The sequence below is a fragment of the Aulonocara stuartgranti genome (genome assembly GCF_965226115.1).
Source record: "Aulonocara stuartgranti genome assembly, chromosome: 19".
Lineage (NCBI taxonomy): Eukaryota > Metazoa > Chordata > Actinopteri > Cichliformes > Cichlidae > Aulonocara > Aulonocara stuartgranti.
Genome location: NC_138955.1, coordinates 9,080,938 through 9,096,235, shown reverse-complemented (window position 1 = coordinate 9,096,235; position 15,298 = coordinate 9,080,938). Strand labels below are relative to the sequence as shown.

Sequence of the window (15,298 nt, the reverse complement as noted above, 5' to 3'; positions counted from 1 at the left end):
TCAGTTTAAACATAAATTGTGCTAGAGGTGTGAAAAACACAGGAAAATGTGTGAAACAGTGATGTTGAGTATTATTGAACATAGGCTATTATTTAAGATCTAAACTATATTTATTCACTCTAATGTCACATTGTTTTCACTGAGCTCTAAGCTTCATTATATTTCCTTATTTTCTTGATCTTACAGACTCGTTCAGACGTACGTCCTAAATTTTATGCAGTACTGTGGAAAAGTCTTGAGCCACATGTCATTTCTTTATAGGAAAATGGGAAATGGGTGCAGGGATGTCATGAAACATACACCGACATACACAGAAATATAGTTTATAAGGCAAAGAAAAAAGTTTGTAAAATTCTAGCAAGCCCAAAAGTGAATTTTTGGGTATGACCATTTTTACTCTTCAACACAGCCTGAATGCTCTTAGTCAGCTTTCTTGTAATTTCTTTGAGAAGTCTTCAGGAATAGTTCTCCAGGCTTCTTGAAGAACATTCAAAGCTCTTCTTTGGATGTTGGCTGTTTTTTATTTCATTCTCTGTAGGTATGATCCGTTATAGTAATAGCAGTAAGTCCAGGCTCTCGGTAGTCCAACCCATGACTGATGACCATAGGGTACTTTTCAGCGTTCATAATTCCATCAACTTTAACAAAATCCCCAACACCGTTCACTGAAATACAGCCCGAAACCATGACAGAGCCTTGCTGTGTTTTACAGATCGCTGTAGAAACTCCTGATGACCTGTTTCTGCTGATTTTCAGTCCAGTTCTTGTGTAATTTAGCATATCTCACCCTTTTCTGCCTGTTTGCCTTCCTTTAAAATGACTGTTCATCTGCTATTGAACTGCTACTTCTTCTTTTTGTCCTCTGCTTGTCCTCTTTCCTCTCATTTCTCAAAGACACACTGCACATCATGCTGAGGTATGTAGTTTTCAGGAAGTCGCCCTTTGGTAATCACCTTGTTTGTGCACAAATAGTATTTTAAGCCAGTCAAACTACCTTTGGCATTTTTTGTAGTTTCAATAAAATACATGAGAAAATAATTTTTTATGTTTTTGCAGCAGACTTCTAATAACAAAGTGCCTAAAGATACAATTTAATAATTGGTTCTTTGCTAATTTGTCTGGTGCGTATAGACATGACACTGGTTCATTGCTTGGGTTAGGTGCCTTTTTTATGCTTGTTTAATTTATAGGTCAGTGTTAAAAAACATTCCTCTGAATTTCTCATGATCCGGCGCAGGGAGTGGACTATTGCTCAAAACTGGTTTAAAAATACCAACAAGTCTGCCTCCTTAGAAGCTAAATCCAGATAATGGAGTGCTGACTTAAGACTTTTGCACAGTATTGTATGTAAACTGCTTTATTTTTATTTTTAAATGTCTTTGTCAGTTTAGATGTTCACTGAACACTGGCGTTCACTGCCACCTACCCAACAAATATCCCCTTAGTCTGATGACAGTGGCTCAGTGTTTGTGCTCACAGGTTTGTTGCACCATAATGAACACAACTGTTGTGTCAGAACTTAACTTTTATTTTCAGGTTACTGTTTCTGTATTTAAAAAAAATCACATTCTGCTATGACCTGAGGAAAATCCACAATGTTTCACATAATGTTCCTTTTTTTCAGGAGGAATAAATATGTAGATATCTGCATATTCTTATGGTCTGTCTTTTTCACACAGTGACTCAGACAGTAGATACACAGGATTATGAAATCGGTTTCTGTTCATAGAAGAAGAAAAAAACAGAAAAGAAAAGAAAACCACAGACGTACACATCAAGAGTCTGGACACAGCTTCTCATTTTTAGGTTTTTCTTTATTTTCATGACTATTTATATTGTAGATTCTGACTGAAGGCATCAAAACTATGAATGAACACATATGAAATTATGTAGTAAACAAAAAAAAGTGAAATAACTCAAAATATGTTTTACATTTTAGATTCTTCAAAGTAGCCACCCTTTGCCTTGATTACTGCTTTGCACACTCTTGGCCTTCTCTCGATGAGCTTCATGATGTAGTCAGCTGCAATGGTTTTCACTTCACAGGTGTGCCTTTTCAGGGTTTGTTTGTGGCATTTCTTGCCTTTAAATGGGGTTGGGACCATGTTGTGCAGGAATCAGGTTGGTACACAGCTGACAGGCTTATTTGACAACTGTTAGAATTCATATTAAGGCAAGAACCAATCAGCTACGTAAAGAGAAACGATAATCCACCATTACTTTAAGAACTGAAGGTCAGTCTGGAAACTTTGAAAGTCGCAAAATCCATTAAGCACTACGATGAAACTGGCTCTGACTGTGCAAATCAGGCCTTTATGGTCAAATAGCTGCTAAGAAAACATGACTAAGGAAAAGCAACAAGCAGAAGAAATTTGTTTGGGCCAAGAAACATAAGGAATGGACATTACACCAGCGGAAATCCAAGCTTTGTTCTGATGAGTCCAAATTTGAGCTCTTTGGTTCCACCTGCTGTGTCTTTTTGCGACGCAGAAAAGGTGAACGAATGGTCTCTACATGCATGGTTCCCACCGTGAGGAGGTGTGATGGTGTGGAGGAGCTTTGCTGGTGACACTGTTGGGCATTTATTCAAAACTGATGGCACACTGAACCAGCATGACTACCGCAAAATCCTGCCATCCCATCCGGTTTGTTTAGTTGGACCATCTTTTATTTTTCAACAGGACAGTGACCCCTACGGGCTGTGTAAGGGCTATTTGACCAAGAAGGAGAGTGATGGAGTGCTGCGCCAGATTGCCTGGCCTCCACAGTCACCTGACCTAAACCCAATCAAGGTGGTTTGAGATGAGACGGCAAAAGGGCCAACAAGTGCTCAGCATCTCTGGGAACTCTTCAACACTGTTGGAAAACCATTTCAGGTGACTACCCGATGAAGCTCATCGAGAGAATGCCAAGAGTGTGCAAAGCAGTAATCAAAGCAAAGGGTGGCTACTTTGAAGAATCTAAAATATACAAAATGTTTTGAGTTATTTCACACTGTTTTGTGTACTGCATAATTCCATATGTGTTCATTCATAGTTTTGATGTCTTCAGTGAGAATCTACAAGGTAAATAGTCATGAAAATGAAGAAAAAACAGAAAGTCCAAGCTTACTGGTAGTGTAGAGCAGGAAATGCTGATTGAAAAAAAGCCACAGAGGGGGAAACAAAAAAACGTAACTAAACATATGCAGTAGATATTGGCGTATATTTACATGGTTTGTTGGTCTGTCTTTTCCACATGGTGACTCAGACAGTAGATACAAGATGATGAAATCAGTTTCTGGTCACAGAAGAGAAAAAAACAGAAAACCACAGACGTACATTAGAGCGGGAATTGTTTTTGTTTTTTTTCTTTAAAGCCACAAAGGGGAAACAAATAAAAATTACAAAATTCAGATAAAGAAAGGTAGTGAAACACTGAAGTTTAAAGAAAGGGAAGTGAAACTTTAAAAAAGAAACCGGTCTGTCATCAAGAAAGAGAAGATAAAAACTGAGAGGTTTATAATGCAAGTTAGGAATTAAGAGAAACCATGCATCATTACATGAAAGTGACACCGAGACCGTGGGGAAAAAGAGAGCGTCGAACGCAGAATCATCTTTGTTATTCTTTGGTATTTGAGTGCTTTACCTGCTCGACCCGTTTCATACCCTGTCAGGCTGCTTCGCCCATGACAATAATAGAGCGACAGGTCTCTGTCACGCCAACACCTGCGGATGACAGATCGCAAATACGACATCATTTACTCTTTAAATACATAAGCAGGGTCTGGCAGCTTCACACAGCACCTCTACCTGGCAAAGAAAAGTGTAAAGGGGGAGAAAAAAGTAGAAGAAAAGATGACTGGAGTGAATTTTTAAAGAGGTTTGAAAGCCTAAAGTGTGAGAGAGAAAAAATTTATAGCGTGAGCTTATTTTCACCAGATAAATTAGAGTGAACTAGTTTGAAAAGTTCGGCTCCAAAAACACGTTTCTTTTTTTGTTCTTCTGTATATGTATACGTGTGTGTGAGAGAGAGCATGGACACGTGAGTTGCTAAGAAAGCAGAGCTCTGCTGTGGGTGTGTGTAAGATTGTCTTGTTGTCACACTCCCTCTCAGGTTGGTTGTAAACCCTGTTGAACCTGTTACCGCCCGAATACCTGTAACACTGTTTTTCCTGAAACAGTAGGCAGTTCTGACTGACTTCTAACAAGGATTTAAGCAGAGCTACATTTTACCTTTGGCGTATTATTCTGTTGCTCACCTTTGGACTATAAACAGACTTTCCTTATCCTCGAATGACTTGGACTTTAACCTGATATTTCCTGTTTATGCTCAAATACTGGACTTGCAACCATCATCACTGCAAGGAAAAAGAAGGTGACTGCATCGCTATGAACCCGCTTCTTTAATTCACTTAAGAGACAGATTGTCCTTCAGGCCTGACGGGATCCGCATTACTTCTCGTGGGTCTGTTTAAAATTGGAACCTCGATGTGCAAAAGCTCTGACTGTTTACATCTGATTGAGCGGAGGCAGCTCTCGTAGCTGCATATTTGGACAAGATGATGGAAGAGGTGTCCATGGTCAATGCTTACGATGCCCATGCAATCGAGCAGATGAGCGAGGAGGAGATTTTTGCCTGTCTAGAGTCTGAAACGGGACCTAAATTCACAGTAAGTTTCTTTTTCTTTCAGTTTGTGCACTTAGTGACAACAGCTGAGCTATTTTTCTTCATAATTCAGCAGTGAAGTAGTAGAACATGAGTCTACATTTACTCAAGTACTGTCCTTAAGCAGATTTGTACTGCCTGTGTGTATTTCAATTTTTAGATGTCTACATTTTAGAAGAAATATTACACATTTGGCTGATCTATCCAACAAGGCACTACTTTTATCCTCTACAGCAACAAAATTCTTCTTACTCGTTAATGCATATTAACAACCTATTAATATAAATGATTATGTTAGTAGATTGTAACACTCACACACTCATTTCAAGTTGCAGATTATCCTTATTCGAATGTTGATTAGGAGCAAAGCATTAAATGGGTGTAGTGCTGCTCTTAGCTTGCCTCTACGGGCCTGTTTGGATTTGATCTTTACAATATTTCTACATCTATTACACGAGCAACTGGCTAAACGGTAGCTGCAAGTACAATCACAACACATAAAACATTCCTTTGGATGTTTTATGGATGGATTTTAATTTCAGAAAAAAAAGGGAATGATTTCTGGTTGTTCATTTTAGATATCTGAGATATGGAAATTGCCATTTCAGACTTCCCTCTACTATTATTCCCTCAGGCATTCTAATTTGATCATTTCCCCATGTGCTTATTTTATCTTATCTTGGTGCTATCTCCTTCTGGATCTCTTTCTTGGGCTCGTTCTTGATTTGTCATGCTCATCCCTCATCCGGCACAATATCTGTGTGGAGGAGATAGCTTTCTTCAGCTCACTCAAATATGACAGTTTTTCTGCGTTGTTATATTTAGTGCATTTTGACTCTCTGCCATTAGGTACCAACAAAGAAAGCTAAACTGAAGGAGTGCCGGCTTCAAATAATGGATGACGAGGAAGACACTTTGGACAAATATGTGGTGGGGGATCTTTGTCTCTAAAGTCAGTCCTAACATTCTTCTTTTGCTGTGATAAGTGCTCGGATCAGGTTCAAGTTATTTTCTTATTCTTTATCTAAAATGTCTTTTTTTTTTAATGCTGAGACTTTGATAGATTGTTTCTGTGGTTTGCAGAAGGAAAACCGTCAGCTTCAGCAGGCCAGCCTTCGTCTGGAGCAGGAAAATGACAATCTGGCCCACAAATTGATCACCAGCAAGGTGGCCCTGAGGAACACTCTAGACAAGGTACAATTAATTACTGCCCTTTTCAAAAGGGTAGCGAAACCCCACAGGAAATGAATAAAGTGTAACCGTAATAGAATAATATATTTGGCGTTCATTTTACATTTCATTAGAATAGCACAGTGATTTTTTCTTATTGTATTATTATTAACTTCTGGTATTGTGCATGGCCCTGCAGTTATATGCTACATCGATATAAAAGTTTCATTCACAATGAAAGCATAATATCCTGAGCTGACTGCTGCGATTGTCTCTTTGCAGGTGGAGGACAGAGTGGACGAACTAACCAAAGACCTTATGGAAACTAGACAGCAACTGCAGATCACAGAAGAGGAGAAAAGAGGGAAAGAGGAGGAAGCTGCCATGGTGAGATTTAAGTTATTCATGCTTCCTCATAATCATTAGAGATTTTGGTATTTAACTGCAGGCATAACTGAGCGAAGGAATGTTATCTTTCATTATAGCTGAAGGAAGTGTTTCGGAGAGAAATAGAAAAGGCCGAGCAGAAACTCAAAAGGTCGTCTGGTATCATTGCAGACTACAAACAGGTACAGAGAGTTTCTAAAATCGCTACATTTCTTCTGCTGATGTTTTGCTTAATTATGTTAAAGTCGTGATCTTTGGCTCAGATCTGTTCTCAGCTGACAAACCGCCTTGAAAGCCAGCAAGCCGCCCACAGAGAGGAGATGGATTCACTTAAGGTGAGGGTAGCACTCTTCCTTTGGAGCTTTGCTGTCATCTCTTCTTCTTTTATCTCACCTCTTGCCTCCGCCATGCTTCATCTCAAATCCTGTTGTTGTATAAAATGCTTTCAACCTTTCTATTAACTCATCAGTTACTCAGATTATCTATTACATATGTCACGTTTGAGAGAAAAAAAAAATCTGTATCATTTAATTTTTGCTACACTTTTTTTTTCACATCACAGAGTGCAATAAAAGCTTGCTCCCACTGTCAACACATCATGAATTCAGATGAAACGTCCGATATAGGTCGGGACTCAGAAACGGCTGCGCAGACGGAAGATCAGAAAGTGACTGAACAGGGCGTGGAGGAGAAGGATGAAGATCCCACGCTGGAGGAGCAGAGGAGGAGGGAGCAGGAAAAGGAGCTCCTCAGGGCTCAGATTGGGGAATTGGAAAAGGAGCTGGTCCAGACCAAACTCCAGATGGTGGAGGCCACGTGCAAAATCCAGGTAAGACCAGTGAATCAGACCGGACTGGACCATTCATAGATACATATCTTGATTAAATCTCTGACCTTCACAAATATCTACAAGCATGTAACCAAAACATGCACAAATTGTCAGTGTTTTGCAGATAAGAGGATATCTGGATATATGTCAGCCAATAAATGGCAACAAAATGCAGCAAAGAAATGTTTTTGTCATAACATGGGTTAGTAGTAGTTTTACACTATAAAATATCTCTCTCAGTTTGCTTCTTGGTCACAGTTAAGAAAAATCAAGGAAGATCTGGATAAATATTGGTTGCCACCCATCCAGCTGTCCATCCATTTATTTTCTTCCGCTTATCCAGAATTGGGGTGAAGTGCTAGCAGGCTAAATAGGGTTTTTCTTTTTTCCCATTTCCTGCTTGGGGATACTGAGCCAGTTACAAATATGATGAGATTCATAATCCTTCCACCATGTTCTGGGGTGTCTCCCTGGATAGATGGATAGACGTGGCCGGAAAACCTGATGGGAAAGTGCCCAGAAGGCATCCTGATTAGCTGCTCAAACGACCTCAACTGGTTTTTTGAGCATAGGGTGGAGAGAGATCAGTGGCATTCAATAAAAAAAAAAAAGATTATTTTATTTTAAAGTGGTCATTAGCATGACTGTGAGCTCTGCTACTCTAGTGCTGCATTAAATCTGGCTTTTTATAGGGAATATGTTGACACCTGACCTCTAATAAAGCTGATATGATATTTTTACTAAGCATAAGCCCCTGAAGACAGACAACAGGACCAGGTTCTGAGATATTGTCGCTGTTCCAGTAAAACAGGTTTGACAACACTGGAAACTGAAAGTTACAAAGGAACATTTTCAGGAAGAAGTAACAGAAAACAGAGACTTCAAAAGCTGACGGGAATTACCCCGGATCATTTTTGAAGTCATTTGCTTCATAAATAACACAGAAATAACATAATGGGATAATCCTGACGAATGCTTCAAGATTCATTACTTATTACTTTATTACTTTTAAGTATTAAAGTACTCTAATTACATATCTGGCATGCTTAAAATAGGCATATAAATAAATTGCATTACTTCCACAATACATTATCATAATTCTACCATATTTAATACGTGTGTTTTTGTGAGCTTTTGAGATTTCTAAATCATCTGTGCAACTTTTTTTCCTGAAAAATGTAACTAAATTGTGCAAAAAAAATGCTTAATGTAGCAAATATGATGCAAATTCAAACTCGCATGTACAAACTTTGGTCAGAAGGTTCGGTAAACACTGCAGTTCCAAAAAAAATTTAATTTTCTGACAATTGTTTCATGGTTCAGGATTTACAGGGTTGAAGTAATTCATAATGGTGTCCAGTTAGTGAATTATTTAAAACTAATCATTACAGTTAAATTCAGGTATAACTCTGACCCATAATAGATTAAAAACTTGAGTGTTAATTTGCCAATAATCATATGAATTGGCATTGTTATTTAAAACTATTAAAAGTATTTTGATAATGTAAATAAAAAAAACATAAGTGCATATTTAGTAAAAACATAGTAAAATTAATTGCACAATGCAGTATTTGCAGTCATACATCTGTGTATCCTCATGCAGGAGCTGGAGCACCAGAAGGGAATCTTGACCAGTGATCTGCAGGAAGCAAAGAACAGCTGGATCAGCAAGGCCTTCACCTCGCTGCGGACCTCCAGCGAGGGGCTTCACAGTCTTAACATACACAAAGCCGGGACTCACACAATGGGTTGGAACGTCCACAGTGCCTCCCTCTCTGGATGGAGCCCCAAGAAGCTATCGTGGCCTCACAGAGTCAATCGAGAAAATGTCTGAGAGCTTGGACTGTGAATGCGCAGTTGACATAAAACTGGACACTAGAGGGGGGTTATACCTCTGCTGAAGTATGACTTTATTGCCTGAGTGATAACCAAAGACTGTATATACAGAATGATTTAAACCTGTACCTGCTGATTCCTAATTTGTGCACTAGATGGCAGTCAAGACACCATGAGCTGAGGAGAGTACCAGAGAGCACTGACAGTTGATATGAAGTAGGGACTTTCTTGGCTTTGCTGATTTTGTCTTTACTGATAAGTTTCTTTGCATATTTGTAAATCTGTGTGAGTCTCCTGGAGACCAGTATTTTCGTTTGTGCCATAAATGCACCATTAAAGAAGTAACCACTTCAAAAAAAATTCTCTTTCATGACGTAAGGAAACCTTAATCAGCATGCAGTAATTCATAACTGTTCAGTTCTTATAAGGAATTTCCTGTGCTGTGACTTCTCTTCCTCTTTCGCAATGACCTCTTTGGCTTTTATACCGCGATCAGCTGCGAGGCGCTCAAATACACAGGGGAGGCGAGACTGTGAAGCAACTTGTTATTGCTGTACTTTGACACAAAGACAGGTGTAGATCTGCAAGGAAAAGGGCAAAGGACAAGGGAATAACAGAAGAGAGTAGTATTTAACTTGGGCCCGGGGTTGGGAGTTGACTGTAACATTTCTAAAACTACTTTGAAAAACTGCTCTTGGCGAATAATCCCTCCTTTGAAGCAATGAGGGCTGCAGTGTTTGGTGGTGGCTATGTCACTGTGATTCTACTAATTAGCATTGTTGAAAGTCAAGCACTGGACCTGCTGAGAGGAGCTGGAACATCACAGAGTGAGTGCTAGTCTGTGCTTGACTACATGTTTCCCACTTCCACTTATTCTTTCTTTCTTTCATGTTATGTTATAATATTATTCTCAAAGTGATACCGATACAGATATTAAATTTTGTATTTTTCTTTATTCTGTATTTCTGTCAGTGTTTATGTTTTGCACTGAGTGACTAAATCCAGTTTTTCCCTGCCAGATCCCCTCTCCGCTCCCAAGGTGCACTGCTGGTGTTCGAGCTATCCGAATGCGACGCTGTGCACCTGGCCTAAACCACCCCACTTCCCTACCACGCATTACATTGCTACATACAGGTAAGTCTGTGAATAGTTTTAGTGGGTGCTGACCCAAACCACTGACCCCTTTTTAGTAGAAGACACTCTACTTAACAAGTGTCATTAAATAGCCTTTTTTTTTCTTAAATGTGTTTATGTGTAAATGCTTGTGTTTACCAGTGAGAGACATAATCAGGCAAGCACCAAGGAATGCCATCTCCTTCCACCCGGCTCTTCATCCTCTGAAAAGGTACCAGTTTATAACCTTAAGAGATCATCTGATATTGGCTGTGCATCTAGGAATTTTTGGATATATTCTTGTCTGTTATGAGCAAAAATCCCTGGATCCTGAGACTGAAATCATGCATCATGCATAGTGTGGAGGGAATTTTCAGTCATGGGGTGACGTTAACCCTTAGGTTTGCGAACAGCCAAGAGAAAGGAGAAGAGGTGGTTTCCAGAATTCATGCAACAAAATTTAACTCATTTAGATAAGTTGTACTATATATATATATATATATATATATATGTGTGTGTATACACACACACACACACACACATACTGTACTGGAATGATCCACAAACCTGACGGGACAGGCTGCGTTTTGGAAAATCCCATTTCTTTTCTTTTCTTTTCTTTTTTGGAATCATTTCAAGTTTATCTTGTGAGTCTGAGGAAACCAGGGTCTCAGTAATTTGTGATCTGTGGTTGATTACTAATTCTGATCATCTCGAGTGCTCGTCATTTTGTGAATTCCCCAAAGTTTTCTTTCATCGTCTCTCTCTTTTTCTGTTTTTTTTTTTCTTTTTTTTTTCAGTTCTGGATCTGCCAGCTGCCCAACCTGAAGCTTCTTACTGACTACATCATCAACATCACAGCAGTTCATTCTGGGAGAAGCAGCTCCCATCTAACAAGCTTCATGCTGGAGGATATAGGTGAGAAATGAAATTACACAGAATGTGGTCAAACTTCACTTAGCTTCATAACCCAATTCCCGTTTTTATCTAAACAAACAAACAAAAAAACAATTTAAAAAAAATCTGTTCTATGTGTTCAGTGAAACCAGATCCTCCCGTTGATGTCCGGGTTTCCCCTACTAACAACAGAAAGTTGTTGGTTGAGTGGTCTCCTCCACCTACTTGGACCAACTTGGCAATATTCCCCCTAAAATACCAGATTATCTACCAGTGGGAAAACAAGGGGATCCGAAGGTCTGTTAATGTAAGTATGATTTTCATCACACCATATTTGCATAAAAGTGTTGCAACCACAAGTTTTGTAAGCAGCACATCACACTTAACGCTTACACGGATATCACATGTGCAAGTTCAAAATTACCCAAGCTTTTTTGAAGCAACCTCGAATTGCTTTTTTTTGTACTTGTTGTTTTCCTAAAAAAGTTCCCATCGTCTACAGGATCCAGTTTTTCATTTAATCATTTAATCATCAGTAGCTTTTCTGTTTCCTTTTAAATATTACAACACTCATTAACTTGACTTCAAGTGTTCAAAATTGTGTGAAAATATTTTCTCATAAACTGTTTTTAAGATGTTGGTCATGATTTACTGAAATTTAAAAAAAATGTGCATCAGCACATGCTGTAACTGATTTGAAAGTATGACTAATGATGGCAAACACATTTGCATTATTACTAAACTCTTCCATCCACTTTCATGAAACGGTTTATGATTCATCAACTATTTATAAGTCCTTTACTTCTATTTTAATATGTGACTTAAAGTAACCAGTATCTTTTCCCACTGGGCTGACTTGTAGCCTCCTGATGTTAACTATGTGTTTTTTTACACATGTATCCTATATTTTCTCCTCCAGCTGGGTCCTTATGAGAACACCACAGTTGAACTGAAGGCCCTGACCCCAGGGAGGCCATACCTGTTCCAAGTGTGTGCTAGGGAGCTGCTTGGTCTGGGCAAATGCAGTGACTGGAGTATGCCCGTGAAGATCACAATACCAAGAAAAAGACTGTAGGAAGTTCCACTGACTTCCTTTTTTTGTTTACCCATTTCCTGTTAAGCTTGCACTGAAGTAAACAATTTCATTTTCTGGTATTTTAACTGCACGAAAAATGCAAACACAAACTATTTATATTTTGTTTTATTTATTAAAGAGTATTGTAAATGGATATCATGCACACAGTTTACATTTCCAGTTTAAGTCAGTATTTTTTTTATTATTGTTATTTTGTAACAGTGTTGGTTTGTCAAGTCAAAAAGAATAAAAATAAGGTGTCTGAAGCAAATTCTCATTGTCAGTCAGTCACATTTACCACAAGTGGGGTGACAAACTCAGAGTGTCTGATGCCCAGAGTGAAGGATGGTGGTCTTGGAAGGTGCAAATGAAATCTCTCCGGGCTGTAGGCGCCAGGGCCAGGAATAGCAGAGGAATAATTGGGCCTTTTAGTCCTCCCCTGCATGGTGAAGGACGGATGGCGATGACGGTAAATGTCCGGGTTGGTGCTGTTGTATTTTCCTGGTCCGGGAGTTGTGGCGAGATCTTCAGAGGGAGCGCCGACCTTCCTCCGGGCTGAGAAACTGTAGCTGGCACTGGAGGGTTTGTGAGGAATATGATGTCCCAGAAGATTAGGAAGACTGTAACTGGAAGATTGACGAAAACAATATAAAGGTTAACAGGAGCACTGAGTGTGATGTAAGATGGTAAATCTGGTGTTATTCTCTGTTTGATTTCTAAATTCCTCATGCTGTCTTGGGCACCTACTCCCAAGCCCATTCTTCTTTCCTAAAAAACAAAGGAAACCATATTTATCAAAGACTGTGGACTTAGTAGGAAATGGCTGAGGTGGATATAGCAGGCTACCCCCTCTAAATTTAGGAAACAAAGGAGCTCAATCAGACGCTATTAAGCAACAACCTCTGAGGCTGGGAATGATATTCAAAGCAGAAGTGCTTAAAAAGTTGAGGTTCCTCAAATTGCCTCTAATACGGAGTAAGGGTTAAGTGGCTATCTTCCGTCTTGTACTGTCGAACTTTAGAGCAGAAATAAATATATTTAGAGCCTAGTAACAGTGGCTGCAGGTTTTAATACTCAAGAATGCTCAAGAAATCTGGGCACAATTTTAGATGAATTAAAGCCTAGATTAACACTAAACGCTAACTTGAACAGCGTTTATGGATACTAGAAGGCTTAAGCAAAGGGATCCACAAGCCAAAGGGTGATGTCACAGCACTTTCATTGACCTCTAATCTACCTCTCCTCCTCGCCTTTACCTGTTAGGTGAGGGTACAGCATCCACAGAGCGGTATCTGGTTCGAGCTCCAATGATGTGTGATGGAGGTCTGCGGTGGCCATTGAGGGGCGGAGCCTTCTCTGGACTGTAGGCTCCGGGCCCGGGAGTCTGGAATAGGTCACCTAACATAAAAGGAAACTAGTTTGAAATTATTCCTTTATTTTAGGGGGAAGATGGATGAATGTGTGGATGGACTGATAAATGGATGGATGACTAATGCTTGTCCAAATATCTGACATCAATCACACAGGTTGAATGGTTTTTCCTTCTTTTTTACCTTTACTTCCTGTGCGCCCTCCTCTGCCCAAAATAGAGTAAGATGGCGTTTCCATGCTGCCAAACCGCGTGACCTTTGATCCAACGTGGTACCTCGGTCCTGGGCTGGAATCCACAGAGACCACTGCAAACAAGGCCAAAAACCATCAAAGTGCTATTCCTTTACTTTAACTGCTCCAGCTTAGCATTAAGTACTTCTTTGTAGCACTCCTTAGTCAACGATTGGTCCACTGAGGGCAAGTTTACCAGAACATACATAAATAATTGACAACTTACTGGCACTGCTCATACGATTGTGGAAGGTATATGCTGCACTTCTGGGCTTGGTGAAATCATGGTTGATGTATCCAACTGTAGGGGGCAGGCTGTAGCGTCCAGGGCCTGGGCCTGACAATGAGTAGGTGGAGGAGGAGGAGGATGGTGGTGAAAATGATGCAACAGATTGCACTCCAAGCAGCAGTATAGCACACCCACCGCTCTTTGGCTCCGGCTGCATCGTCTCTGATGATTTCCATATGGAGCTCTTTGACTTATTTTCTATGGTTATGCATTTTAACCTACTTCCTCTGCTTTTTGGGGAATGGATTCTAAACAAAGTAGAAATCTCAAACAAGTGTGGAGCAACGACTGTATAATGCTGTGCAAGATTTCATAGCAAAAACAGTTCAGCTATAATACAGTCCATGTGGATGCAAACACACACACACACACACATACATAACCACACATGCAGGCATACACATTTCTCAAACTGACCTCTTTCTCGAGCAGAGATAATTGGCCGTTTCTTCTCCGCCTCCTCCATAGTCTACCGACCACTTTCTTCCCTCTCCTCGGCTTTTCTTTTTTGAGTCCACTGTTACTTCAGACACATCCTTTTCTTACTCCTTTTCTTGTGTGGCTCTGTCCAGGTAAGTCTCGCAGGCTGAATTATTCATTATCATGAGGTAAAGAAATCCTATCTTGACTGAGGCCCTGATCTGCACAAACTTGTTGTCAACCTTTTTTTCTCCAAGGTTCCTCAGGACAAATAGTTTCTACCAAATAGACACTTAAAGAGCTCAAATAATTGTTTAGCATGTAAATCTAAATGTGAAGTGCTCTGCTGAAACACGATCTTGAAGTGATGTATAATGATCATGTTGGTAACGTGTAATGTAGTTAATTTGTAACACTATTCCAAAGTATTTGGTTACTGTACTGCAGTATTTGTCTTCACTCATGTATGTATGCTCAAGTGACAGCGTCTCAGTGGACATGCTATTAAAGCAAAGGACCTTGAACATTCCTCTGCAGCATATTGATATCTGAACATTAAACACTAAGTTCTTTATTGAACTTGTAAGGATATTCATGTGAGTACAAATGCTTGCAAATTTTATGTCTGCACTTTTAAACAGGGGGTTCTTCTTATTGACGGGTGGACACAATTTTATTTGAAAAGCCTTACAGGCCCTCTGCAGTATTTACGTATATATTTAACAGCAAAAAAATGTGGGACTGACCAAAAACATTGTTCAGATTCAGATCATTCAGATTTCTTGATGTAATTTTTATTAGTACAATAAATTTCACAACGAATTAGGAATTTTTATCAGCAAAAGGTTAGAGGACCTTTTCTGATTCCCGTTTTCTGCTGCTGTTTTTGTCCTTAAAGTCCATTTTCCCCGATTATTTATGCACTTTAAACTAAGAGTTTTAGTTTTATTTAAATAAATTACAGTATTTCTTCCAAGACATAAGATTTCTGTCATCGTCCCAGGTTCTAGTGTTGCATTTGTTGAGTTTTCGG

The 15,298-nt window shown here is 39.4% G+C and overlaps 3 protein-coding genes across 3 annotated transcripts; 2 read left to right on the top strand and 1 right to left on the bottom strand.

Annotated features, from left to right (window-relative positions):
* The first annotated feature begins 4,023 nt into the window (after positions 1 to 4,023).
* On the top strand, positions 4,024 to 9,198 carry LOC309696026 (rab GTPase-activating protein 1-like). The gene is made up of 8 exons (XM_082517071.1): positions 4,024 to 4,651; positions 5,497 to 5,577; positions 5,731 to 5,841; positions 6,100 to 6,204; positions 6,303 to 6,386; positions 6,468 to 6,539; positions 6,767 to 7,033; positions 8,637 to 9,198. The coding sequence occupies exons 1-8, from the start codon at positions 4,541 to 4,543 to the stop codon at positions 8,865 to 8,867; spliced, it is 1,062 nt and encodes a 353-aa protein (XP_082373197.1). The 5' UTR covers positions 4,024 to 4,540; the 3' UTR covers positions 8,868 to 9,198.
* Positions 9,199 to 9,379: 181 nt separating this feature from the next.
* On the top strand, positions 9,380 to 12,123 carry ebi3 (Epstein-Barr virus induced 3). Its single transcript, XM_082517072.1, has 6 exons — positions 9,380 to 9,696; positions 9,889 to 10,003; positions 10,145 to 10,214; positions 10,783 to 10,900; positions 11,023 to 11,186; positions 11,799 to 12,123. The coding sequence occupies exons 1-6, from the start codon at positions 9,591 to 9,593 to the stop codon at positions 11,952 to 11,954; spliced, it is 729 nt and encodes a 242-aa protein (XP_082373198.1). The 5' UTR covers positions 9,380 to 9,590; the 3' UTR covers positions 11,955 to 12,123.
* Positions 12,124 to 12,234: 111 nt separating this feature from the next.
* On the bottom strand, positions 12,235 to 14,339 carry odf3l2a (outer dense fiber of sperm tails 3-like 2a; the record flags this gene model as incomplete). The annotated part of the gene is made up of 5 exons (XM_082517073.1): positions 14,263 to 14,339; positions 13,783 to 13,893; positions 13,508 to 13,630; positions 13,211 to 13,352; positions 12,235 to 12,529 (listed from the first exon to the last, which is right to left on the bottom strand). Exons 1-5 carry the CDS (start codon positions 14,309 to 14,311, stop codon positions 12,235 to 12,237), a joined length of 720 nt encoding a protein of 239 aa, XP_082373199.1. The 5' UTR covers positions 14,312 to 14,339.
* Between the last annotated feature and the right edge of the window lie 959 nt (positions 14,340 to 15,298).